At 43.6% G+C, this 26,254-nt stretch overlaps 2 protein-coding genes across 6 annotated transcripts in view; both read right to left on the reverse strand.

Annotated features, from left to right (window-relative positions):
• eml2 (EMAP like 2) lies at positions 1-16,299 on the reverse strand. Of its 3 annotated transcripts, XM_077540406.1 has the most exons (25): positions 14,609-16,299; positions 13,925-14,506; positions 13,769-13,834; positions 12,622-12,843; positions 8,929-9,159; positions 8,101-8,218; positions 7,919-8,032; positions 5,578-5,606; positions 5,355-5,484; positions 5,011-5,160; positions 4,693-4,762; positions 4,122-4,232; positions 3,951-4,046; positions 3,744-3,878; positions 3,421-3,520; positions 3,196-3,350; positions 2,981-3,106; positions 2,545-2,676; positions 2,387-2,454; positions 2,192-2,280; positions 2,023-2,120; positions 1,769-1,856; positions 1,607-1,702; positions 1,232-1,362; positions 1-984 (listed from the first exon to the last, which is right to left on the reverse strand). In XM_077540406.1, the coding sequence occupies exons 4-25, from the start codon at positions 12,719-12,721 to the stop codon at positions 859-861; spliced, it is 2,493 nt and encodes an 830-aa protein (XP_077396532.1). In that variant the 5' UTR covers positions 12,722-12,843; positions 13,769-13,834; positions 13,925-14,506; positions 14,609-16,299; the 3' UTR covers positions 1-858. The 3 variants fall into 3 exon arrangements, with proteins under 3 accessions (XP_077396532.1, XP_077396533.1, XP_077396534.1); XM_077540407.1 differs by lacking the exons at positions 12,622-12,843; positions 13,769-13,834; positions 13,925-14,506; positions 14,609-16,299 and adding an exon at positions 11,005-11,094; XM_077540408.1 differs by lacking the exons at positions 7,919-8,032; positions 8,101-8,218; positions 8,929-9,159; ... (2 more) ...; positions 13,925-14,506; positions 14,609-16,299 and adding an exon at positions 7,326-7,489.
• Positions 14,190-26,254, reverse strand: part of pak4 (p21 protein (Cdc42/Rac)-activated kinase 4) — a 14,301-nt gene continuing 2,236 nt past the window's right edge. The window contains exons 1-11 of one of the 3 annotated variants that reach the window (XM_077540410.1): positions 21,516-21,659; positions 20,426-20,663; positions 19,774-19,946; positions 19,340-19,541; positions 18,630-18,863; positions 18,102-18,551; positions 17,593-17,726; positions 17,246-17,372; positions 17,046-17,171; positions 16,833-16,967; positions 14,190-16,504 (exon numbers count right to left, since the gene is read on the reverse strand). In XM_077540410.1, coding sequence (XP_077396536.1) covers positions 16,349-16,504; positions 16,833-16,967; positions 17,046-17,171; positions 17,246-17,372; positions 17,593-17,726; positions 18,102-18,551; positions 18,630-18,863; positions 19,340-19,541; positions 19,774-19,946; positions 20,426-20,626 — 1,938 coding nt within the window. In that variant the 5' untranslated portion in view covers positions 20,627-20,663; positions 21,516-21,659 and the 3' untranslated portion in view covers positions 14,190-16,348. Of the gene's footprint in view, positions 16,505-16,832; positions 16,968-17,045; positions 17,172-17,245; positions 17,373-17,592; positions 17,727-18,101; positions 18,552-18,629; positions 18,864-19,339; positions 19,542-19,773; positions 19,947-20,425; positions 20,664-21,515; positions 21,660-26,254 lie in introns of those variants that run through there. The other 2 variants (XM_077540411.1, XM_077540409.1) reach the window with 2 other exon arrangements.

Genomic DNA, 26,254 nt, shown 5'->3' on the forward strand with positions numbered 1-26,254 from the left:
TTTCGTAATTGGGTAAAAACTTTATTTCAACAAATAAGGCCAAACAGTTACACTGCCTGTTAATTATTACATGTGACACGCCCACATCAAACATTCTATTAACTTGCGCTTCATTATTAAAATAGCACGGCCACTTGGATACACTGCATTGCACATATATGTTTAATATCATTTGTATAGTGCATAATATTCAATCTATTGACCACTTCAGAAGCAACTCGCTCATGCACTTGTGGCACCGTAGCGCCACCTGGTGCACATTTTGCACTGACATGAATAGCGTGACAGCAGGTCAGAACATTTACAACAATCATTGCACCTGAAGCAGAAAGGGAAGACGAGGAGATGCAAAACGAGGTGGTGGTGGAGAAAGACGTGGAAGAGGAGGAGGATAGAAAAGGAAGAAGAGACGAAGCACATCTCTGTGGAGACGAGTGACAAGGCAGCCGGGCCGCTTTTAAAGGGACGAGAAGCTGTTTTTGTTGATTACATTCACAATTATGTGTGTCTGCGAGGTCCAGCTTCCAACACATCCATTCTTTATTTAGCATTTGCATCTACAATGTTCTAAAAGGAGACCATCATCTTATCAGTGAGTGACAACAAAACAAAGTCCACATCAGGATCACTTAATAACTTAATAATAAACGTCAACCAGGCACAGTTAGCGCGCTAATGCTATTTTTGTTACATTTCACGCCCTGAAGCTCATTTAAAACACTAAACACGATTTGAATGCACCGCAGTAAAACATTCATTGATTTCATCCAGCGTACGCGTGTGTTAACGTGCAGGCACGTGAGGAAAAGAAGAGGCTGCTGCCCCCTGGTGGACAGGAGGCCGGCGAGCAGGCGTGACCTAAGCAACCAGCCACTGCAGGATGCTGGCGTCCTTTCCTCCGGTGGAGATGAGGTGGCTGTCATCGTGCAGGAAGGCCACGCTGGTCACGTGACTGCTGTGGCCGCCGTACTCGTGGCCAGGTGCCTGGAAGACACCATTTTGTACAAAAGGGCTCAAAGGTTAACTCAGGGCTGAGCAAAAGGCAACTGGACTGTTCCTGACGTTTGAAACTACTGTAGTGTGTTCAAGTGCATACTAAGACCACACTTTCAAGCCTTTAGCGTTTCATTGAAACATCAATCAACAAATGACCACAATGTGGATGACTGAGAATCGACACAGTTCATCTAGCAAGTTAGGACAGAAAATGACTGAGAGGGAGAAAACTGACCCTGGGCTGGGAGCACGGGTACGACAGCAAGTGCACTTTGCCAAAGTCGTCGGCCGACGCCAGCAGGGAGTCGTCGTGTGACCGGCACACGCCGTTGATGTCTGTGCCGTCCGCGCCGTCCGGCCAAATGCCTTCAAACACAACAATTGAAAAAGCAGGATGACAGAAGAAGATTGCAGTCGTTTTCAACAAAATTGCCCAATCACTTTACCACAAGTCACAAGCTATTGTGTGCCGCTAATCTCGTGGTCAACATTGAAATTACACCCAGATAATATAGAGTCAAATAAAACGACAGGGGGGGGCAGCAAAATAGCAGGACCACAAAACCTCAGTGACCTGTCGTTAACCACATATTGCTAATTGCAAATTTACCAAAGGTGTTGAAGCTCAGCGTGCAGGTGGACGTGGCCCACGTGAGGTTTCGCACAGCGTCCATGTTGGTCACGTGTTTGCCACTGGGCGCCTCCCCTGGAACACGCAACAAATTTAGAGCGTGTCTTCATGTACACACAAGAAATGGAAGAGGCCACTCACAGAAGAGGATCTCATAGTCTCCCGAGTTGGTGACCAGGTGGCGGCCGTCAGTGGACCAGTCCACATGCGTCACAAAGCTGGAGTGACCCTGAAGAACACATTCACGTACAAATCATCATCATCATCAAAAGCAGAATTAAATGTTCCTAGCATTTCACCCTATTCACACAAAATGGAGGCTTTGAACCAAAATGGAAGACTTTCTGCCCACCGTTACACTTGTTGCTAGGCAGAGTTCTCTTTTTGGTACTCACGGTACATTTTCCCACGCGGCTGTACTTGCGTCCATTCTCCGTCACGCCGTAGATGTAAATGAAGTTGTCATGGGAAGACACCGCCAGGAAGTCGCCGTCTGACAATGTCCACACGCGCATTGCGGTTAGCATCAAATGCTAGCAACGTGACTGCTTGTTGGCCTTTTACCTGGAGAATATTTGACGTTGGAGATGATCTCATTGCCGTCCGTGTGCAAAGACACGAGGTCACGAGTGTCGCTGTCCAACACGAGCCATCTGAAACGCACACATAAATATCAAATTAACATACAAACACAAGTACACAATCTCACAAATACAGACACAACAACAATTGCAATTCAAGAACCTTAACATGGCTTACCTTCCAGTCATGGTGCCGACTGCCAGAACTTCTCCATTTGGATGAAAACTTGCACATCTTCCAGGATCCTGCGAGCGACAACAACTATTTTGTGACGTTGGGGAGACATTTTTAACACCCTTTCAATAGTATATATATATATTTTTTTTTTTAATGACCTCGATGCTCTTGGTCCAAATGGGCTGATGGGAGTTTGTGTCCCACAGATGAACTTGTTTGTCCTGACAGCAGGTGACAAACTGGTCCAGACGCGAATGCACCGCCAGACCCCAAAGCTCGTCCGTGTGACCCTGCGCGCAACGACACATTTGGCAAGACAAAAAACACAATTACTGTATTGTAAATTCAGCACGTTAGCATTTTAGCTACCGCTAAATGAGCAGTACAGCGTGTTAGCTGAACAATTAGTTTAGCATGTTAGCCTCTGAAATGTCAGCCGAACAGTCAGTTGAGCATGTGAACTGCCATTGAGTTAGCCTAATTAGCATTTTAGCATCTACTGCATTAGCCAAGCTATTAGTTAGCATGTTGAAAATGCCTCTAAAATGTGCAGTTTAGCATTTTCTCTTGTAATGGTGTTAAGGATGGGTTTACCTGTACAACGGGTGTCAGTGTGTCAGGGAAGGCAGCTTTGAGGATGGCATTCTTGGTGGTTCCGATGAAGAGTTCGCCCCCTTTGCCTTCCGCGATGGCTCGGACCGGACCGAACGCGTCACCCACCTGACGGACAACACAGAAAACTGAGTCAATCTATTGATGCTACGATGCGGCAACGGTAAACTAAACACGGCTTCGCCACTCATCCTGACCTCCATGTCCGCCTGCTTGCGGAAGTCGCGGTCCCACAGCGCCACCTTGCGGTCCTTCCCTCCTCCAGACACCATGGTGCCGTCCTTCAGGACGCAGATGGAGAAGATGCCGCCCTCGTGGGCCCCCGGCAACATCTGGCTGATGCGATTCCCGCCTGTTTTTCCCATCACAGCGCCATCACACGTTGCGCCATTTACGCTTGGTATCGAAATCATGCGGTGTACCTTTGGCCCAAACGTAGATGTTTCCACTGGAGTCTCCCGTGATGGCGTCTCCGTTCTCGGCAAACGTCACGCACAACACATACTTTGGTTTCTCATGTTTCTACAGTGAAAACAAGTATATGTAGACATATTTCATATTCACTTATCATCTGACCACAGCTAAAAGGAGAAAAAGTGATCTAAGACACGAGGAGTACCACAAGGCTCAGTTCTAATCCCACTGCTATTCTCATGTTACACGTTTTTGACAGCGTTTCACTTGTGTTTTAATAACGCACAACATTCACAATATTAATAACAAGTAATTTTGTTGTAGTGGTTACCTCGAAGAGTCCTTGCCTCTTGGCCAGCGTGCTTCCCTCCAGGCTCCAGAAGTTGATGTGCGATTTTCCGCAAGTGACAATCAGGTTAGCGTCCATCGGGTGGAAGACGGCGGCCAGCACCGAGTCGTTCGAGCACTGCAAAGACGTCAGGACACGTTTAGCGTTCTGAAAAGCAACATCAAGTTGGATTGGCAGACGCGCGCGAACCTTGACGTCAGCCAGTTGTTTCTCCTTCTGCCAGTTCCACATCGATAGGATGTGGTCGTTGGCGTCATCCACAGCGCAGAGGAAGCTGCCGCCGTTCTAGCGGGTCGACGTCACACTTGAGGTTTACAACTTGGACCAAAGGGAATCTGAACACGACGTGCCGCTACTCACCGACTTGGAGAAGGACACGCAGGTGACGGCTCGGTCGAACACGCCGAGACCCAGCACGTGAAGCGTATTCAGGCTCACCGAGTCCCACACTCGGACGTGAGGCGCTAGCAGCTGAAAAATACATAAACGTGTTTGGCACTAACATTAGCCTAGCCTAGCCTAGCTACCCGTTTGGCCTCCATCATGTTAAGTGAACAGTCATTTTAGCATGTTAGCCTGTAGAATGTTAGCCAAATGAGCAATTTAGCCTCAAGCATTGTTAACCACTTTAGCCTGGAGCATGTTAGCCAAATGTGCAGTTTCGTGTATTAGCTAATATGTTATACAAATGTACGATTTAGCATGTTAGCCTCTAGCATTTTAGCCAAATGGGCAGAATTTTAGTAGCTAACATGTAACCCAACAATGTAGTTCAGCATCTAGCGTTTTATAAACATTTATTTTTTAAGAGTATTAGCCTCTAGCATGTCATCCAAATGTGCACTTTAGCCTGATAGCCTAACACGCAGTTTAACGTCTATCATGTTAGCGTGAAATCAATTTTCTCATGTTAGTGTGTTGTGTCAAGTACCTTTCCGTCTTTAGTATTTCCTGCTACTTGTCCTGTTGCTATGGTAACCATGTCAGGATGCACACTCAGGCTGAGAAGACAAAAAGTTTTCATGTTAGCCCATTGTGTAGTTTAGCCTCTAGCATGTTAGCAAATCGTGCTTTTATTAGCATGTTACGGTATTTGATGTGGAAATTGCATCGATGAACATCTCGCATGTTGGCTGAATATGCGTGTTTGTGAAATGTTCATTTTTAGCACGTTAGGGTTGTCTGTGTTAGTTTAGCTTCTAGCCTGTACGGTTAGCACGTGAGATAACTTTGCAGTTTAGCATCTGACCACTTGACGTCATCATTGTGTCCCAGGTAGTGTCTCTGCTGCTGTTCTTCGGTGTTGTACAAGACCACCACGGAAGCATTGAAGTAGACTATCTCTCCAGTGGGCAGAAGGTACAAATTTGAGCGGCAGTCACGGCCGCGGTAGCCATAGCTGTAGCCGTGTCGTCAAGGGAAATAAAACGCTAGTATAGCACAGTAACAGAATCTCCATATGAAATTCCCCAGTCCAGTCTTAAATGACTGCTTATGAAGATAGCTTAGCATAGCTTCTCTGTATGAAGTTTATTTTCTAGCTTTAAGTGATAGCCTAGCCTAGCATAGGTTAGCGTCATCATTGAAGGATACACCCACTCCAGCTTGAGCTTGTGGTCCGGTAGCGCCCCCTTGTTGTCCAAGCTGTAGCCGTCTCTCAGCTGGTCGGGCACGTGCATGGTGACAGGACGGCCGCGCAGGAACATTCGCACGTAGCCGTCCTCTGACGGAGAGATAAAGATACATTTTTTAAAATATGCTTTAACCATAATACTGTCATATAAAATCATACATAACACAATGGAAGGCCTCTCACCTGCGTTATATGTGCATTCTTTGGATTTACTGAAACGAGAGGGAAAGCATGTTAGCCAAACAAGCCGTTTTAGCATGTTAGCACCAATTGTCCAGTTTAGCCTCTAGCATAAAGTTCATTTAGCATGTTAGCCTGTTATCCAAACGTACAGTTTAGCCCAAAGCAAGATGAACATGCAGTTTCAGCATGCTAGCTGCTAGCGTGTTAGCCCAACAATGTAGTCTAACAATTCGCCTCAAACTTGTTGACCAAATGTTTTTTTTCATGTGTTAGCCTCACACTTCAGTGACACTGATTGTCTTGTTTTTCTGTTCCGTGACAGGATTGGAATTAAAGTGTTTGACTTTTTTCTGGTGGTTTCCATGACAACACTGACAGGACGCCAGGCAAAGGGCAAACCACAAAAAAAAAAAAAAAGCCATCAAACACACAAAGACATGTTTTGTCTCCAACAATGTGTGTGTGCGTTCCAGTCCTCGCCGATGAGGCGAGACGTTAATGAGAGCAGTGCATGCTGGGTACTTGAGCACAGCTAAGGTCCAAATGGGCGGGACCAACACTAGCGCCGACGTGACGAGCACGTCTCACAAGCAGTCAGAGGCTCGCAATTCAGTCATGTGTGCACATCATTATCATAAGAACATAATCCCTCACTAGACAGTGACACGCACACGCACACGCACGCACACGCGCACGCACGCTTAGCGTCTCTTACAAGGTTTGTGTTGCGTTCAAGTTCTCCTCACATGTTGTTTGTCGCTGTTCTAATTCATTGGGAGAGAAAATTAGTTGTGGCTCGAGACAACATGTTGAAAAATGGGACGGACCACCATAAATTATTCCCCCTTAAATAATTTAATCCGTCAATTGGTACACGCGCACACACACATATTGATTGTGTTTGTGCTGAGCTTGCACTAAACACATTCAATTGATTAGAGCATAAATTGCTGCTCTGTTTGTTTGTTTATCGTCGTTTCTTCCCACACTGGATTCAAGCAGTTCTTTGCATGTGCATGAAATTATTCACTTTTTTTGGTTTTGATCCAATTCAGATTGGGAGGGTGTGACTGACTTGATGTTTTTCTTTTGTCGGGCCATGTGGGAATGTTAATGCGTTCTTCCTTTTGCTTCTAATGGACTCGCTCGCAAAACAACCTCACACTGCACTCAACTCGATACTTTTGCTGCGGGTCTGTCTGAGTGAGTGTGACGTCATCGTCACACAACATTGCGGTAACAAACAGCAATCCGTCCCACACAGATTGCTACAAAGCAAAAAAAACAAAACAAAGAAACAATACATACAAGGAGCACTTGAACACATCATCATCCATCCTCCTGTGTGTGCGCTCATATATTAAACTGCTTCATGATTCGATGAATAATTCATCAATTACCAAACAACACATGCAAGGAGCACTTGAACACGTCATTCGTTCATCCAAAATGTTCGATAGTGCCTTCAGACGGAAATGCCTGCTCCAATTAGTAAAGCCACAAAAGGAGAAATAAATAACGCACAACACAAAAACCTACAAAAAAGGATTCTGTGTGTATGTTGTCAGCACCCAACACCCCCCCGCCTCATCTGTCACTAAAAGTTCAAATTACACTCGACAAACGAATACAAGACCGTCAGGAACTTGAACGCAACATCCCTCACTCAAAAGGCAACTTTGCCTCGACGAGCTGCACTATATTGATTATAATGTAGATTTTCACTTCTCAAACATGGTGACGTTTACCTGCCGCTTGCCTTCTTCATGGCTGCTCGCGTCCCGTTACAAGTTGCTGTCCTGACGAAAGGCTGCCACCGAGTGCGTGCGTGCGTGCGTGCGTGCGGTGCTCAGCAACACTTTCTCACTTCCTCCTCCAGCCTGCCAACTCATATGCTCCTCTCCACCAATCAGGAGTCACTTCCTCACCTCGGCAACCCCGCCCCCTTTTTCCAAACAGAAACCTGATGCCATCAGCAGCACCATCTCATCATCATGTTCACTTTTCATGCGACATCAGGTTCATTTGTTGTTACAAATGTTTCATTGCATCACAGCCACAGCTGTTCCTAATATTCTGAACATCTTATGCAGCTATATAAACAGAATACAAGCACACGAATGAATAACACTGAGCTGCCAAATGGAACGGGAGCAGAAAGTGAGCAAGCGTGCTGCGTTCATTGACACTGGGACATGTGCCAATTGGACATGAGAATCCTGTTAAAAGATGTGTGATGCTGCACAGTGTATTGAATAATGTAAAAAAAAAAACAACATACATTCAATTGTTTGAAAATGCTGCTACGCAAGTGTAGCGTGCCATAAAAGTCATCGGCGACCTTTTCCCGCCTGCGGAGCTGCTGGATGAAGTCGTCCGACTTCGACTCTCGGCCGCCGCTGCTGCTGCTGCTTCCCTCCTGACCAGCGTGAGGCGCTCTGTCGACATGCTCTTCCTGGAGAGACACGTCACATTATATATACATCTGGATAGAAGTATCACTAAATGTACATACATATGTACCTCTTGATGGAGTTGAGCACGTCCTTCTTGGGCGAGGACGGCGATGACAGAAGACGTTTGTGTTGCACGTGTCCGTTGCTCAGCGGCTTGGAAGGAAACGTCTGAAGTAGCTGACGAACTGAACAAAGTTTTAGCGCACATGTGATGCTAATGCTAATCCAGGACGCTAGTGGCCTCCAGAGCAAGGTTATTTAGTTGACAAAAACTAACAAAAAAAAAAAAAACTAAAATTAAATAAAACAAGTTCGTTGATGAAATAAAATAAAAACAAAAATGCTTTTAAAAAAAATAAAAAAATAAATTTTGTTTACCAAACTAACAAGCCAACTATAATTATAGCGAAAATGCCCTTTGTTTTTGTCTTTGGTAATTAATTTAATACATGAGCCTTTAGGGATGATTTGAAGTCGTTTTTTTTCCACTAAGAAGCGGAATAACAAAGTTTGAAAGTGTTTCACATGTTTGTGATGTCAAGCAGCAACCAACAGATGACGTCGCTCCTCGGCGACAAATCTGCCTGCTTGACTTTTGGCTCCAATTTTCATTTAACTCAGCCGAGATGCAAGAATTCATAAATGTTGCTTTTTTCATTTTACTATGATGTTTAGTAAATATTGCGCAAAAGTAAAACGTAAAAAAATACTGAAAATAAGTCAAATTGAGCATTTTTAATAACTAAATAAGTACGTAACGAAACCACCGTGAAAAGTAATTCAAAACTAACATTAAAAAAAAACCAAAATGAATCCTGCTCGTAAGTCATTTTCAATGCCAAGTGCAAAAAAAAGGGTCATGTGCGAAGAAGCTAAGTCGCTAATTCCTACTCACCTTTGGCGGGCGGAGCCGTGCCGGGCAGAGGCCGCCTCCCGGTGGCGTGGGCGCCCCCTGGCTGTTGTTGTGAGGCCAGACTCTGCTCCTCGCAGCAGCCCAGGCGGCGCAGGGCGTCGGCCAGAGCCGCCTTCAGGAGCTGGATGTCGTCCTCCTGGAGCTGAAGCCGCTGCTCAAGGTGGGACACGCGGTCCTCCATGTCCATGTTGCTGGCTGCCGACATGTTGTCATCTGCACGCAACAAAACTCATTTTAGGTGGAAAGCGATCGGAAGTCACCAAGTTGGGAAAGCGCATGGCAAAATCAGCCTAAAATGGCCGCTTAGTTCAAACCAAAAATGGAGACTTCTAGTGTCTCTTTGGGAATGTTCATCAAACGAGAGTCGGGGATTTCATTATTTGAAGTGCTACAAAGCCAAAATGGCCGACTTCGAAACCAAATGGCAGACTGCACATTTCCTGTCTGCTCAGTTGTGATTTCGTTTTCTGAGTCTACTCATGAGAGATGTGTTTACCAAATTTCATGGTGGTAGCTATATGAAACTGCATTCTTTAAAAAAAAACAAAATAAAAATGAGCAGAGTGACTTTTGTGTGTGCTTACTCATGAAAAATATGTCGGTGCGAATGTAGGTCAGGGAGGAGGTTTGAAGTTTTCTCAAAGGTTGGAGGAACGATAATAATAAGAGCCTACAAGAAACCTGATCATGAAAAACAAAACCAAAAAAACAAAACATTTTGTTGATTACAAGCAACCTCATGTGACACTTTTATAGCACGTTTAACACGCACACTTTTCCAAAAGCGTCTTCTGAACGTTTTGGTCCAATCGCATGTCACCGATAAAGTAGACAGGAAGTAGTGGGAGCCTCTTTTGCATAAACCACATCAAGATGGTAAACGTATGAAAAGATCAGCAACGAACCAGTTTATTCAAAACATCGCAACACAATCGCTTCTACTGTTGCTTTAAATGCAAGGAACCACTTTTACAACTTTAACGGGTTCCTGGTATGAGCCAAATGTCTTACACCATGACTGCTAACATGCTAATATGCTAACATCTACTTTAATACAGTGGGCCAAAAAGTATTTGGCTAGTTTCCCACAGACTTCTTATTGGATTTTGGCCAAATACTTTGTTTTACTCCACTGTATCTACCACATCTAAATGAAAATATGAACGATAATGATTTATCAACTATAATGTGTTACTTTTGCAGCATAAACAGTCTACTAAAATGTTTTCTGGGTTTGGTCATGTGACATTCCACATAAAGCAGACATAATGCTAATTTTGGTCAACGGCAGCAACAACATGGCGGCCCGCTCAGACTGATTCTTGCAAAAATTAAATAATAATAATAATAAAATAAATTAAATGCCATTTGATTTCCATTTCAAGGAGCACCATTTTGTCAGCCATTGGAAATTGGTTCAGGTTTGCAGTGTCAACGTGTCCTTGTGAATTGTGGGCCTGTTTAAACTCTGACTTGATAGGCGGAAAAAAAAACATGCACACAAAGCTAGCAAAAATAAGTAAGAAAAAAAATGTCTTTGGAAAGGGGAATTTAATAGTTATACTTGGGACTTTCTCTGCCTCTTCATCTTGCACTTAATTCTGCTCCATTTCATCCAAGAGAGCTCAGTGCTGCCGGGCATGTGGTGGCAAAATGTGGTACTACACTGAAGGTGCGCTATGCTAAATTGGGACTTGCCTGTATACTGTAAAAACACGGGAAAAAAATTCTAAACAATTTTCAATATAACGGGGGTGCAAACGCTAAACGTCAATATATAGCGATGGAATGTTGTACATGAAGCTGCAAAAGAGGTTGGGGGGGCCGCCAATCTATAACACCTTGAAATGTCCGCACACGCAATAACGTGTAGTATCTGCTTGCTATTCATCCTGCGCCACGGATCGCACCAGGGTGAGGTGGCGAGGGAAGGTCACATGGTTAGTGTCAGGAAGCACAGAAATGAAGACAACGAGGATGAAGAGGAAGGGAGACATTAATGATGTTGATGAGGAGGAGGAGGAAGATGATGGAGAAGGCGGCGCTGGTCCGGCCTACCTGCCATCTTGCCGCTTTGCTGACTGCTGTCCATCAGTGAGTCTGCAGAGCAACAGTCAGGGAGGAGTCCCGTACACTCAGAAAAAAAAAAAAAAAAAAAAAAAAAAAAAAAAAAAAAAAAAAAAAAAAAAAAAAAAACTCGACACCCCCCCTCCTCCCATCCCATGCTCCTCAATCGACCCCCCCCCCCCCCCCCCGGACCATTTATTGACACCACGCCCACTTTCTCTTCCTCCTATCTTATTGGCCAGTTTGGCACACGTGAGCTCTCACAGATCACGAACAGATGGCACACATTTATTCACAAGCACACACTCACTCATTCAAATATGCACACGAACATTATTTACACAATCACGCACGCACATCAAGTTGACACACATCACGGGCACATACAAACTAAATAATTACAAACTCACGCACATACAATATTGTTTGTACACACGTTCTTTCATACACACACACAAAGGTTGGAGGAAGATTTTTTTTTTCCTCAACAAGTGAGAGAATATACCGCAGAGCGAAAACGAAGCAACACCGAGCCTTCCAAAATGACTGCCAGCAATGCATTGTGGGATATGCAGAAAAGGGCAAACCGCTGTCAAGACGCGATCGGTGACCCCTGCAGGATCGGTGACCCGCATGCGCAGAAGATTGGCCATCTTGGATCGCCAACTACGGCAATCACAGAGGTCCAAACACGTTCACACATGCAAAACGAAACAGACTTTGCGAAAGGTACAGAACATCACCGATCGTGCAGAGGTCAAAACAAAAAACCCAATGTAACGTTCAAGCCACGAATTTAACATTCAAAACTGTAAAGTTGTACATTAAAAAAAAAACAACTACTTTTGGAAAAAAAAACAACAACATTAAGGCAACCATGTTCAAAATCATTGCTTGTATTTTTTTGTTTTTAGGAAAACTTGTCTTAATACAACACATAATTAAAAAATAACAATAAAACCAAATGAAGAAGACCCAAATGTAACATTCAAGACAATACAGCTCTTTGACTGTAACGTTCAAAACAAAGCTTGCATACATTTTAACGATCAAACTCGTGAAATGCAACATTATGAAATGACTTTCATCCTCTTGGCTGAAACGTCGAAAAGAGCCGCACAGGTCGGTGCGACAGCGCCACCTGTTGCTTCAACATGCACGCCACAAACTGGGTGAGTTTTCAAACCAAACACGTTAAAAAAAATGAAATAAAATAAAATACTAGTTACAGCAGCAGATAGACGCGTTTAGCGAAAAAGTAAAACGTAAAGACAAATTACATTTGATGCGAATTCAACCAAACAAGATTCTTCTAGCTCATAAGAAATAAATGGACATGAAAAATATCTCCTGATTTATTGAACATTTGACACCCACAACTCCACCTATTGCCCAAACATAAAAGTATTGACCCAAACATGAAAGCATTGACCTTAAAGCAGAAAATATTTCATTGACATTTGATATCAAACGGGACATTTTAGGGGGCTCTCGTTATTTTGGTCGTTTGACGCCAATTTGAGTGTGAGAAAAAAAGGCCACCGATGTGTCAATTCCAGAAAATGTTGTATATTGTTTCGCAGTGTGTGTGTGTGTGTGCGTGCTGACCGTTATTGTTGCAGTACTGCATGAGCAGGTTGTTGCTGTCGTACAAGCTCCCGCACGAAGACATCATCTTCCTCTTGTCCAACTCTCTCTTTCCGTCCATCCTTTCGTTTTTATTTCCTTCTTTCTCCTTCTCACCTTTACCTGCTGCCGCCTTTTTCACGCTGTCCTCTCCAACTGAGTCCAAGTCAAACGGACACAAGGAGCCGCACTTCCGCCGAGGAACTTTTCAAAGTAAGAAGGGACGAAAACCTCGTTTTTATTTCATAATCAGATATGCTGTAATGTGTTCAATCTTTTCACGGGACTTCATAGCCAACATTTGAAAAAACAAACACAAGCTTGAAATCCTACTTTGAAGCTAATTTGATACCCTAATTAGAAACGTTAAAAACCTGTCTGGAACGCCTACTCAAATATTAATAATTTCTAATCTTGACATAAAAAAAACAAAAAAACTGGTAAGTATAATAAAAATATAAAGAAAGTATAATGCATGATTTAGAACGGAAATATTAATCCTAAATCTTGTTTTTTGAAATCCTAATATGTAAATTCCAACCCGATTGTAGCATTAAATAAAGCTTGATATCCTTATTTAAAACCTCACTTAAACCGAGGTCAGAAAATTTCAGTCCCACCCATTGTTTAACTGTCTTGAAAACGGAACTTTTAAAGCCCCAAACAGGACTGAAACCTTCATTTCAACCACTACTTTGAAACCCATACTGCCTTCAAATCGAAATGTGAGATTTGTAAACCTTGCTTGGCACCCGAACAAAGTAGTTTGGTTGTGTGTATCCGAATTTTCATATTTTTCATCCATGTTTCCTTTTAATTGGAAAAATCAAGCATTTTGTGGTTCCGGGGTGCTTTCCGTTAGCTTGACGAGTCTTCCTCGCGTCCATCTGCCTCGTGCAGCAGTCCTGCTGTTGCCATGGCAACAACTGCCTTCTCATGTTCACCATTTGAGAGGCAAAATGTGTCATGTGACCGAGGTTCGATTACCAACAGTTAATGTCGCGAGATCAATGTAATGACGTCACTAGTGAATAATTCACACGTGTTGCTAATTCAGCCGGAACAAATTAAAAAAAAAAAATTATATTGACCATTAATGAAGTTAAACAAACCTTATTGTTTTTACTACCTTTTCATTGTATCAGTCGACCCACATAGCAGCTCTTCAAGTGACCACGTGATGGCAGCAAACATCCTTAAAAAAAAGGGGGAAAAATCACAGTGCACAATATATATATATATATATATATATATATATATATATAATAAATAAAAACATTTATACCTGCAGAAGTCTGTCGCTGTCGTCTTTGTGTATTCGAGTCTTCCTGATGTACAGGCTTGTCATATGAACTACACATTTTGAGAAAATTGATGGACAAAAAAAATCTATTGACAGATACTTAAAAAAAAAAAAAAAAAAACGTTTCCAAAGCATAGTTTTTATTTTCTCGCAAATCCCAGTGACAACACAGGCAGGCGCTGATGACGTCACCAGCTACCAAAGTTGAACTCTTGCTCTCTCCATTTACACTTTTTTACCCATCATGACCCATCATTTCGCCCGCGATGACGTCAACACAAGGCAAGGAAGGCACTCGAACCCCCAACAGCAACACTGCTGTGAAGCTGGCAACGGAAGCAAACATTTGGGAACAAGAACCCCAGGGAACATTTATGCTCACACTGTCATGTCCTGCTTCTTAGACGCCAGCTTGTTGCTCAAAAACACAAGGAAAATATTTTCAACATGAAAGGGATGTTGTCATGTGTCTCGCATAAAACTAGTTGGTGTTAGCTGACTTACTTACTTACTAGCCAACTCACTTTTTTAGATTTTGACCTCTTTCGACACCAGGTTGTTGCACTAAACAAGAGAAAACGTTTCAACGTACAAAGGAATGTTGACGCACATGTCACAGTACGTGGTGTCAAAACTAGCTAGTTGTAGTCACCAGTGTTAGCTCACCTACTCAACGTCTGCTGCAGCCTTCTTGGATGCCATCTTGTGGCTCAAAAGCACAAGATATTTTCTACATGTGAGGAATGATGCAAAAAGAACAATCACCGAGCAAATCGAGAAAGTCGCCAGTGTTAGCTGGCCTTTTTCCGTGACATATTCGCACAGCAGGAATGAGTAGCAGACACAACTTGGACACAATCTTGCCGCCCAAAAAGAACAGAAATCATTTCGAAGGTGTGAGAAATGCTGTCGTACACGTACGTCGGAGTGTCTTTCATCTTGATGTAAAACTAGCTAGTCGCCAGTGTTAGCTAGCCTAGTCCTTTTGTCCAATATTCTGCTTTATGAAAATCATTTAGCAACTCAAAAACATTTTCAAAGCGCACGGAACATCTTTTACAAACAACAATAGTCGAAAATTTCATAAAACTACCGTAGTTAGTCGTAGTCACCAGTGATAGCTTGCCTTTCTCCGCAACATGCTAGCTCGCCATCACTGTGAGCAAGACGAAGTTAAAAGCTGTCTCATTAACTATTCACCAAGGATTTTTTTTGTCTGTATTTGTTTAAAAGAAGACAAAAGCACCCTTTGTACTTTGATTTGTACTCTAATTTTGAGGGCATAGTGTAAAAATGTTAGTGGCACAATTTAGATACACATTGAGATTTTAGGTTTCAGCTCTAAAGGATGTCTTCTTTGTTTTTAGTGTTACCGATTTCAAGTGCACCTGATTGTCGCTTCACTCGCGAGCTGTCAAACTACAAAAAATAAAAATCTTAATTGCAGACTCGCTGATTGGTTAGTGTTCTGGAGCTCAAACCTACACATGATCTAACGTTCTGTTCCAGCCAGGAAGAAAAAAAAAAAAAGACGAAGGAATGATAGGTGTGCACGCTGCCCCCTGCTGCTTGGGAGCTGAACTGGGACGTACCAACTACTGTAGTTCTGCTACATAAGCACATTTCCATGTATAAAAATAGCAACTCATATGTTCTTTACTACACGCCAAAGCCACGCTTGCCTTTGTTTGGTATCAAATCACGTTCGTCGTTGGTGTCCGGGAGGGAAAAGGAAGCACCGTTTGTAATGTTACAAATCGTCACCTCTGTATCAAATATCAGCTTCACCAATTTTTTTTTTTTTGTACAAAACTTGTGTGATCTAAAAAGTTGATTAAAAAACAGCATGTACACCCAGCAGCCACAACATGACCACCTGTGTGTCATCTTTTTTTCTTTTTTTTTGTCTCAAAGTCATTATATTGCAGTCATGTTGTGGCTTGCTTGCGTGTGTGTATGTGTGCAGCTTCTAGTGTTGACAGTGCTTGAAAAATCATCATCATCACATCAAATGAACAAACATTAAAATCAAGATCACATGATAGTGGCACTCCTCATCCGTACACAGAGAAAAGCAACAAAATCAACTCCAGTGTTTACCTCTGACTTCATGTTTTGCTTTTTTTTGTTCCCGCTGGCGTGCGTCCCTCAGTAGTCAAAAGTTCAGGTGGGAACGGGCGCAGGCCCACGCTCTCCCGTCCGCTCTCAAAATCCAAGCCGGGTCCAAATAATAATAAAAGTTCCAGGTTAGGCAGGTAACAGTACATGTTCTTGTCATTAACAGTAAGAATCACTCACACACTCAGACCCAATTATTGCTTCGTATCCAGGGGAGAACAAACGCACGTCGCAACCCCCCCCCCCCCCCCAACAGTAGAAAAGCCCAAAATGTGTACAAAGTAGTCCTCATCTGACGCGGTTGTGCCTCATGAGGGGCACGATGCAGGACGGCGGTCCGGCCTTGCTCAGGAAGCTGTGCTTCAGCAGCTCACCAGCAGAGGCGCGCTGGGACGGCTCACGCACCAACATGCGGTCCAGGAAGCCCTTCAGCACCGGCGACACCTGGAAAGCATCGTTTCATCAAAGATTATTATGTTATTCAAAATATAATAGATACAAATGATTCTAAAACGAGATAGTAAATAGATTTTGTACAGTGAATAAAAGCTTTATGATGGTGATATTTGCTGACTTTGAAGACGATTATTTCCTGTGGGAGAATTGCTCCACTATAATGGCTTCTACTAAAGAACAGATAATTCAGAGCGTCTACTTTAAAGGTTTACACGTTTATATTAGTGTATTAAAAGTAAGCCACAGCTGAATTTTGACTTGCGAGACACCCTCCTTTCCCCGCATGTCCCCTCCCGTAATTTCGCAGGGGCAGTACCTTATGCAGGTTTTTGAGTTTGGGTGGCAGATTGTCTCGGATCATCTTCATGGCTTTGAGCGGCGGCTCGTTGAAGTACGGCGGCTCCCCGTCCACCATCTCGATGACCATGATGCCCAGGGACCAGATGTCCACCTGAGATCAAAAGTGCAACGTGGGTCTTTTGGAGGTACAAAAAAAGAAAGGAAAAAAAAAAAGAGGCAGGAACGGTACCTCAGGTCCGTAAGGGAGTCGTGATATGAGCTCGGGCGCCATCCAGTACGGCGTGCCCACCAAAGACTTCCTGCGCTGCACTTCCTTCGACACCTGAGCGCAGAAACCGAAGTCGGACAGCTTCACCTGAACGCAAGCACGAGATAAGCATCAGTCACCTTCAAGAGGACGCATTAAGTGCACTTTAAAAAGTATCGTACCCGGCCGTCGTGCGTGAGCAGGATGGAGTCGCTCTTGATGTCGCGGTGGATGACGCCCTGCGTGTGCAGGACCGACAGGGCCTTCAGGACGGACAGACACACGGCCGCGATCTGTTCCTCGTTCATCCTGGACGACGACAGTTGTTTTTAACAAAATCAATCAAGTGGCAAGAACATAACAGGACGGTCAAGCACGATTCAAAAGCATACTGCCCTCTAGGTTGAACGCAATCACAATACTTGTTGCCCATTTCTTCATTCCGATTCTACAGTATAAATTCTGCCTTCACTTGCGTGGTGAACCGGATAGAAATGAAATTGATTCTTGTGAAGTCCTCAGCTCTCACCTGGTGTGCGTAACAATGTCCGTGAGCGCACCTCCCTCCAAAAACTCCATGACCACCCAGAGCTCGTCACCCACCAGGTAGCTGTTGTACATCTCCACCACGTTCTCATGGTGGTAGTCACGCATGATAACCACCTGAAATTGACACACAAAGAAAGAGAAGGTGAAGAGACGCAGACGACGGAAAAATGAAATGAATTCATTTGTCTCCACAGAATTCAACACAGAACCCGTCTTTACATGAATAAGGATTTTATTTTAATTGTTGCACGATGAATATTTTATTTTTATTGATACTGTGATATTAAATTAAAAATGAATTTGAAAAACAAAAAAATCTCAAAAACACTTTTTTTTCCCCACTTGAGAATTTTATGAAGGACCATTCCCGCGAGTAAAAGTATTTTTTATTTTTTTCCCCCACATCAGACTTCCACGTTCCTTTTTTTTTGTTTGCTACAAAATGTGAAAAAAAAAAGTGAATGTCTGCGAATATGTTCCGGATGTTACCTCATTGAAGAGCAGCTCTCTGCGCTGTTGCTTCCTCAGGTCCATCTTCTTCACCGCGACCAGCTTTCCCGTCGTCTTGACCGTGGCGATGCAAACGATGCCCGTGGACCCCTCTCCGATCTTAATGTAGTGGTCCAAGTAGGTCCGCGGGTCGCCGGGATCCACCACCATCTGCAGAGCGGTCCGGAACTGCTCGTGGGACACCCTCTGCGGCTCTCGCTGCGGGGAACGGGCATCGGGCGGTGGCGGCAGGCCGGAGGGGCCCGGCGGGCGTGGGGCCGGTACATTGGGGTGAGGGGTGTGCGGGTGCCGGCCTGCCTCGGCCGTCAGGCTTGGATGCGACGAGGTGTGGTGAGGGTGCGGGTGGCCGACGGGGGGCTTGGAGCCGGAAGACCCTCGGAGGGGGACGGAGGGGCCGTTTTGAGAGGGGGACTCGTGGGGACGCACCTGCTGGAAGGACAAAGATTGTCACAAACGTGAGGAAATAAAAGCACGGATCACGTTCCGATGATGTCCTGTCATGCTTACCGGCCCAGTGGGGCCGCGTCCCCCGTCGCTCTCTGCCCGGGGATACGTGTTGAACGGCCGCGTCGTCTGCTGCGTGGTCTTCATCACGCCGTCGGTCACCGGTAGGTTAGGTGTGCGCATGTTGGGCCCCGAGAGGGGCCTCTTTTCCCGGGGGGACTGGGGGCTGCCATCCCGCACCTGATAGCTGGACTTTGGCCTGTGTTCACCATGTGGATCGCGGCGGACAACCTGATCCTAACGTGAGCCAGTGTCAACATCAGGAAAATATTACATGGGAGAAAAAATTGAAAATATCAGAAAAATCGAAACATATTTGTGAAATGACTTTGTGACTTTTTCTAGAAAAACAGAGGGAAAACTTTAAAATATTGAAAAATATTGGGAAAAAACGTCAACAAATAGAAGAAAATACGAAATGTTAGAAAAACTTGAGGAGAATCAAAAATATTTAGCCAAAAACATATTAAACTAAAAATAATGCAAATTTACTACTCCTCTAGTTTCCCAATGGCCTAATGAAATATTAAAAGAAAAAAATGTAACAGACAAAAATACACTAATATTAGAAAAAACATTAGACAAGAATGAAAAGTATTTGAAAAATGCTTAAACATAATCTGATATTAGGGGGAAAAAAAGAATTGGGCAAAAACAACAACACAAAATGACAAGGGGTCAGGTGTGGCGTGTGTCTCTCTCTCGGGTCGAACCTGGTTCTGGTCCCGATGCGGTCTGTCTCTGTGAGGAGGTGGTGGCGGAGGACCGGAACCCGGTCTGTCTCTGTGTCCCCGGCCTGGTTCTTGGCCTCGGGGCTGTTGCTGAGGCCGAGGGTGGATCCCATCTTCCCGCTGAGAGCCTCGCTGATTGTGGCGGGGGTCACCTATGCCCGGGTGGTCTGACCCGAGGCGCTCTCTATAAAAAATAAATCAATAAAAATACACAAGTGCTCTCCTAGGATTCTTTGATGTTTTTTTATAATTCAATTTGTGGACTGGAATCCAGTGGTCCTGTTCACTGGTGCCATAAAATGGCAAACAGTAGGGCTGAATGATTTGGATTTGTTTTCCCCCCACAATATTATAATTGCGACTCAATATGTGATTTTCTTTCCAAAATCCTTCAATTTTTGCCTTGTGTGGCTCACTTGTCTGTTTGCTGGGGCTGTCGTTGGTAGGGTTCTCCGTTCTCCTGGCGAGGATGCACGGGGGGGCTGCTCCGTCGCAGTGAGTTGGAGCGAGTCACCGACATGGTATCAAACTCCTCCAGAAGCCAAGTGAGCGAGCCGTCCGCCCCCAGCTTAGTGCCACGCACGATGGTCTAAAGACAAACAAGAATTAAACATTGATGAGCCGTGTAGAAACGGGGTCTTCTGTTTATACGGGTCCCGATATACAAAGTGTTGAGGTTACAAACTAGTTTGCTAGTCAGGTCATGTGGCACACGAAGACATGCTAAGTTCGTGTTGCACGTACAAAAAATACAAGAACAGAAGAAGATTATAGTCATAAACATAGGATTATAAAAATTATTACTAAAAGATATAATAAAAGAAAAAATACAATTTAATAAAATGTTAAAAACCACAAAATAGTAGATTAAAAATCAAACTCAAGATAATTACAAAAAGGCAGAAAATAAACATGACGTAAGTACACAATTACTGGAAAAAACAAAAACCCTCAAAACAGGCCTGCATGCTCAGTGAGCACCATAATTGCTGCTTTTTGCATTTCATCATTTCATATTTACGGCCTACAAACTGAAAGTCCGTTTTTAAGCCACAACCCTCATCCCACCTTGTGCGGCTCCATGGTAGTGATTACGGTGGCGTCGATGAAAGGCTTGGGCCTCTTGGCCGTGTCCTCGATGAGCGACTGCCATTGGCGGGGCAGGCCCACGAACTTCTGCTCCTGTTCATCAAAGTCGGTGTGCACACGGTGCTCGAAGTTGGATGGCGCCGAGATCTGGATGCGTGACTTCTTCTTCTTGGTGAACATGGCGGCGGCCGGGGCGGCAAACTGCCGAGCATCAGAGCTGCGGGGAGAGAACCATGACGTCAAGGTGTGTAAATCTTTCTGCCGCAGGAGAACAACATCAGATGAATGTGTCACGCAGATGTTCAGCACATGCAGTGAAGATGAAGCACCTGCCAAATAGACTTTTTCGACTTTGGATTTATAAACAAATGTTATTCCCAAAAGAGATCCATCATTCTGGAAAATAAAATGGTTCCGTTCACAACTCCATGACAGCAGAACCCGAGGACAACAGCAAGAAGTCCATGAATGTGAAGGCGAGGACCATAAAGAAGAACACAATAGAGGCTAGGACAGTGAAAGAGAGGACCATGGAAGGAGTGGAACATGCAAGTTCAAACAATGGAGGGCAGATTCATGAAGGTCAGGACGTTAGGGAGAAGTGAAATCCAGTCCCGGATCACAAAGGAGGGGAACAGATGGGATATGATCATGAAGGTAAGGGTCATGAGGGTCATGGAGGTTCGGACCTAGACAGAGAGGAACAGGTAGGCTAAAAGTTCTTAACACTTGGACTATAAAAGCGAAGCTCATTGAGAGTCAGGAACCCGTGTGGTCAGGGCCACATGAACTCGGTTTATGAAGAGGGGCAGTAAACTCAATTCTCAGACCAAGGAGGCAGATGGAGACAGTTCATAACATTAACAAAACTAACCGGTAGGCTCGGACCATGAAAAGGAGATCCAAGAACGTGAGGACAGTAGAAGGAGTGACCTAGCAATGGTGACCAGTCAGCCACTGAGTCATACAGTGACAACATTTGAGGTTAGCAGCAAATTGATGACATAAAGCGTAAAGACCGTACTTAACCACAGGACTTCTTTAACTAATAATTGAGTCTAAAACATACCATTAGAGTTGGCAGCTCACAGTGAAAGTGTGCGGCAGCTCTGCTCTTACATGCCTCTCTGCTCAGCTAATGAGTTTGTCGACTGCTCACACGCAGGTGACAAACCTCCCTCGTTACTGCATCGTCCGCCCAGCGACCTCCATTCACCGTGAAGGCCGTTTATGGCCGGGGATACTTTCCAGACACACCCTCGGTAGGGAAACATCAGGACACCAAATTAACTGGTTGCCAGCAAATACCACGGCAGAAATAGACAAACATTCATAAACCGGAGTAGGTATGACGTTTGTTTTTCTAGACAAAGGTTTTTTTCCAATAAAGAGAAAAGTCTCTTACTTTGCCCTTAGCCATTCAGCTGTTTTTAGACACTCCACAAAACAAAGTGGTGACAGCTCTGACGAAGGCTCGAGTGACAGCCAAAACTGTCGGCAAGGTAAGAGAATTTTCTCTTTCCTGGAAAAGGTTTTGTTTGGGGAAGAAAGTTCAAACCTATTTAAAAAAAAAAAAAAAAAAAGAAGACAGAATGAACGCCATAAACGAAGAGTACCCGATAAACGCTATGCAAGCATGGGAAGAATAACTGCTATTTTAACAACATTACATTAACAACTGTTCTGTAGGAACGACTCTTACTGGAACTTAGGAGGGGACAAGCATGGGCTGGTTAACGGTTTCAAGTAGGTAGTTTGTGTACTTAACTTTCCCTTTGTAGAGGAAGGACAGCTTCCAAAACTACCTGTATAATTAGCAAAATACTGTAAATGCTTCGACTTGCTTCCTAGGCAGATAACCCGGCTAACTAGGACGGCTATCATTATCTCATTTGATGAACGATTGCGGGACAACGCTGTACTCCTCATTACCCAGAATCCCCCCTCGGCGACCACCACAGATGCCACAACTCTCGCTCTCCCAAGCGCATGTTCGCCTGGCCGAGCAGTGAGAAAGGATGTCGAAAATCATCTGAGGAGCACGCTGACCTCATTCCACTTCTATACATGGATGGATGGATCCACAAAACAACAGAAGCCCACATACTCACTGTGTTCTTACCGCAACATACTGGGGGGAAAATGCAGCATGTGTTGGACTGAGTGTGCAGTACATTTGCAATTGCAAAGTATTCACACTTTAGTTTCAAGAATGGATTCAATATTTAAGACGATCTTAACATAAGGAAAGTGAGGTGCTGTGAATAATATATGTTCCAGATGTAACGTACTTGCGAATGATCTAACAATTAGTACATGAGCTCCCTTCATTAGACTGAAGTTCGAGTGGTAAAACATTTGTCACGTTTCCTTGCTGGCAGCGAATGATTTGCAGTTGGAGGCATTTTTTTTCATAGTTCGTCTGGATGCCAGAATTGCACTCGCCTCAGCTGATAATGCCGACGTAAACAAGCCATCGCACTTGTCCTTGCTCAAACGCACTCGAGGACAAAGCCGCGACTTGACCTTCAAGACCAGACAGTCACTTGATGAAATCATGCTAGTAAATGCAGAAAATGTGATGACCGCTGCACGAAATGCAGAAATAAAATCAGCTAGACAAATGTGAGTTCACAGGGTTCCAGTAAAATCAAATTTCAACAAAAAAAAAAAAGGATATTAAGTTATTTTCTGTGAAGAGTCCACGGATTTGTGGCTTGCAACTGTTTTATGCCATCGTTATCATTTCTACCATTTGACAGAAACAACTGATGTCAGTCACGCTAAAGACAGCTGCAGTGTAAACACAAGCTCACAGTTACAAACTACTGACTGAGCTTGCATTTCTAACATAGGAATCTTTTTTTTCTCGTTCGGCTACTCCAAACTTCAAAATGGGAGCAACAAAAGGAAGAAGGACTGACTAAATGCTTCAAAACGCGTTTAAAAGCCCCTAATGCAGGAGGCTTTTTACTCTTTCAAATATGGAGAAGCAGGTAAAGGCAATGTAAACACACCCGAGGGCAGGAAGTCCAAACTACTCCCCTTGGTTAAATATCAGCAAGGACAATACTTCGGCAACTTGTCCACTACAGTGGCGCTTTTTTGACCATCTCCTTTAACTAAGAAGGTAAAATAAGAAAGTTGTCAATATGATGCAGTACAGCTGTACAAGCACAAAAATGTTAATATGATCATTTTCATACAGCAGTTGGATATTGTGAAGCTACAGTGATGTGTTTAATTAAAAAATATTCGCATAATGTCACAATAAACAAAAACTTAAACCAAGTAAATTTGAACATTTTATTTTAAATATATAAAAGAACAACAACATTTTAACTTATTAGAGTTGCAGGTCAGAGCAACTGTTTTAAAGTTTAAAACTAGAAAAAAATAGAAAGAAAAAGGTTTTCTTCTGGTCTTGTTTTTTTCTTTTCCTTTATGTTTTTCATTTTATCACATTTTGTATGATGTTTTTTGTTTTTTTTAAATATATATTTGGTGACATAACATTATTGGCACACCCAAGAAACAACACGACGGTTACATTGCATAACAGGTCAATTTAACCCGCAACATACCAGAACGGTTTTAAATGACGGCCTAATATAATCAGTAATCACATGACTGAGGCTAATGACAAGCGGCTTTTGTTTACCATTTAGAAGACACTTTTGGCAGCTAATCAGGTGAGTGTGAAAACTAGCGTGTACGCGACAACACAAACACCTCCAGCACAAGTCCATTTCCTTCCAAACAAACAAACATATTGAAGGGGAAAAAAAAAGAAAAGAATAGTCCAGGTTATCCAAAGAGCAGCCAATCAGTCGGCTTCTTTCAAACAAAAGCGTGCAGGGCCATGGCCAATGGCGGCAAGCTTCTGGTTGCGGAATGTGGGGTAGACTGTCACGCACACACATGCACACAGCTCACAAGGTTGGATGTGCTGTGAGAAAGGTTCGTTCATCTCATGCTAGCGTCATCACATGACATAGCAGAAATATTAGTGACTCATCAACCCTCAAGTAAGGCAACTTTCAATCATAATGGACTGTAGGCTGATACTAACTTCAAATCTGATTCAAACGCCGTGTCAACGTCAACGCTTAGACCGGATCCATCATGGAGACCAACCTAAGGTTGCAAAAGCGCTATATAAAACAAAGTACCGTGTACGTTACTTGGAAACTTTCCGTTGTTCCTTCCAACTGTGCTTCCCACTCCAGTTGCAGCATTCCTATAGGATTCCTTGATTCTCCTCACATACTTCTCTGGTACTCCTCGCTCTTGCGATCCTCTCTCACACCCGATCGTGGGCCTTCGCGAGGTCAATGAATGCCAGATGCAGGACTTGCTGCTCCTTCCAGCACTTTGCTGGAGTTAGCCTTTTGGGAGGATATTCCAGTCATCTCATGAACATGAACCGTTATCGGAGAATGACAACGTTCTGTTTATACTCAAGAGTAAGATAAGGAAAATGTCACAAAAGAGTTGACAGACTGACAACTGTCGTACAACCACTGAAGCCTGAAAATTGCTACGTCGACTTCATACATCCTCACCAAATGGTGGTTAAGAACACAATAGCAACAGAGGAACAAGACGATGGCTTTTACGGTGGACACTTGGCTCTTCTGATATTTACCTGCAGAAAATGAATGCTTTGAATTCATCTCTCCACTCATTGTATGTGTACAATAGCAAAAAATATGGGCAAACGCAAACTTTTACAGAAAGTATGAACAAGCGCTCCAGATGCTCTTTTTTTTTTTTTTTTTTTATGAAAATTGCAAGGTCAATTTTGGTGACGTTCACCCTGCCGATAAAATCTGACAATTTTTCCACGCACTGCTGTTCTGTATAAACTGTACCAACATGGAATGGCAATCCAAAGTCAACCCAGCAATTTTAGTATCAAGAGCCGTAACATTGACGGGCTGCTTTTGTAGCCCCTTTCACACTGCAAAAGTTCTTTTTCGCTGCATCACTGTTCTGTAGAAATAACTGATACAGTACCAACTAAAAGCATACAATGGCAGGTCGAGTTTGAGTCCTCATTGTATTTCCATACCGTCAGAACAGCGACATGATAAGCCGGAAAATTGCCAAGTCAACCTTGTCTCTCTTTTCCATGTTGTTGTTTATGCAAAAGAGCAACAGAAAAAGTCAACTTTTAACAGACAGCTTGAAATTTGCTATAAAAAAAAAGCTACTGTGCCTCTGTGACGATTCTAATACAACCTCAGAACAGAAGGCAGACCCTTTCTGACTCGACGTGACATGAGGTAATTGTCATTGTGCCAACTAATTTATGGAAAAATGAGCCCTGTAAAGCTTTGAGGCAAACATTTTTCTGCTACTAATGCTGTGGTGTACAATCACAGTCAGAAGCATGCAGAACATTCCGGTCAAAAGAAGTTCAAACAAAACCCAAAAAAAAGCAGCTCTTGTTTACTCCCACCACTGAAGCTCAAGTCAGACCAACTAGAACTTTCTCACTCCGTGTTGTGCGTTTGTTAAAAAAAAAAAAAAAGCACATCCTAACTTGCCTTTTTAGAATTGGCATTAAAACACTCTCATTTAGCGTTATTAGCACATGTGAACGTTTGGAAGGGGGAAACAAACAAACTACTGACAGCAACACGAAGGAATGCAGCGGGAGCGTTCAACGGCCTTGATAAGGGCGCCGCTTAGCTGACTCTCACAAACAATGTTTTTGTGTACCTTTTGTGTATTTTAGCCTGTGTTCCTGAACGTCCACAGTGTTGTGGGGGTGTTGATTTTGGCTCCTGTGGTCATTCCAAC

The sequence above is a fragment of the Festucalex cinctus genome, chromosome 13 (assembly GCF_051991245.1).
Source record: "Festucalex cinctus isolate MCC-2025b chromosome 13, RoL_Fcin_1.0, whole genome shotgun sequence".
NCBI lineage: Eukaryota > Metazoa > Chordata > Actinopteri > Syngnathiformes > Syngnathidae > Festucalex > Festucalex cinctus.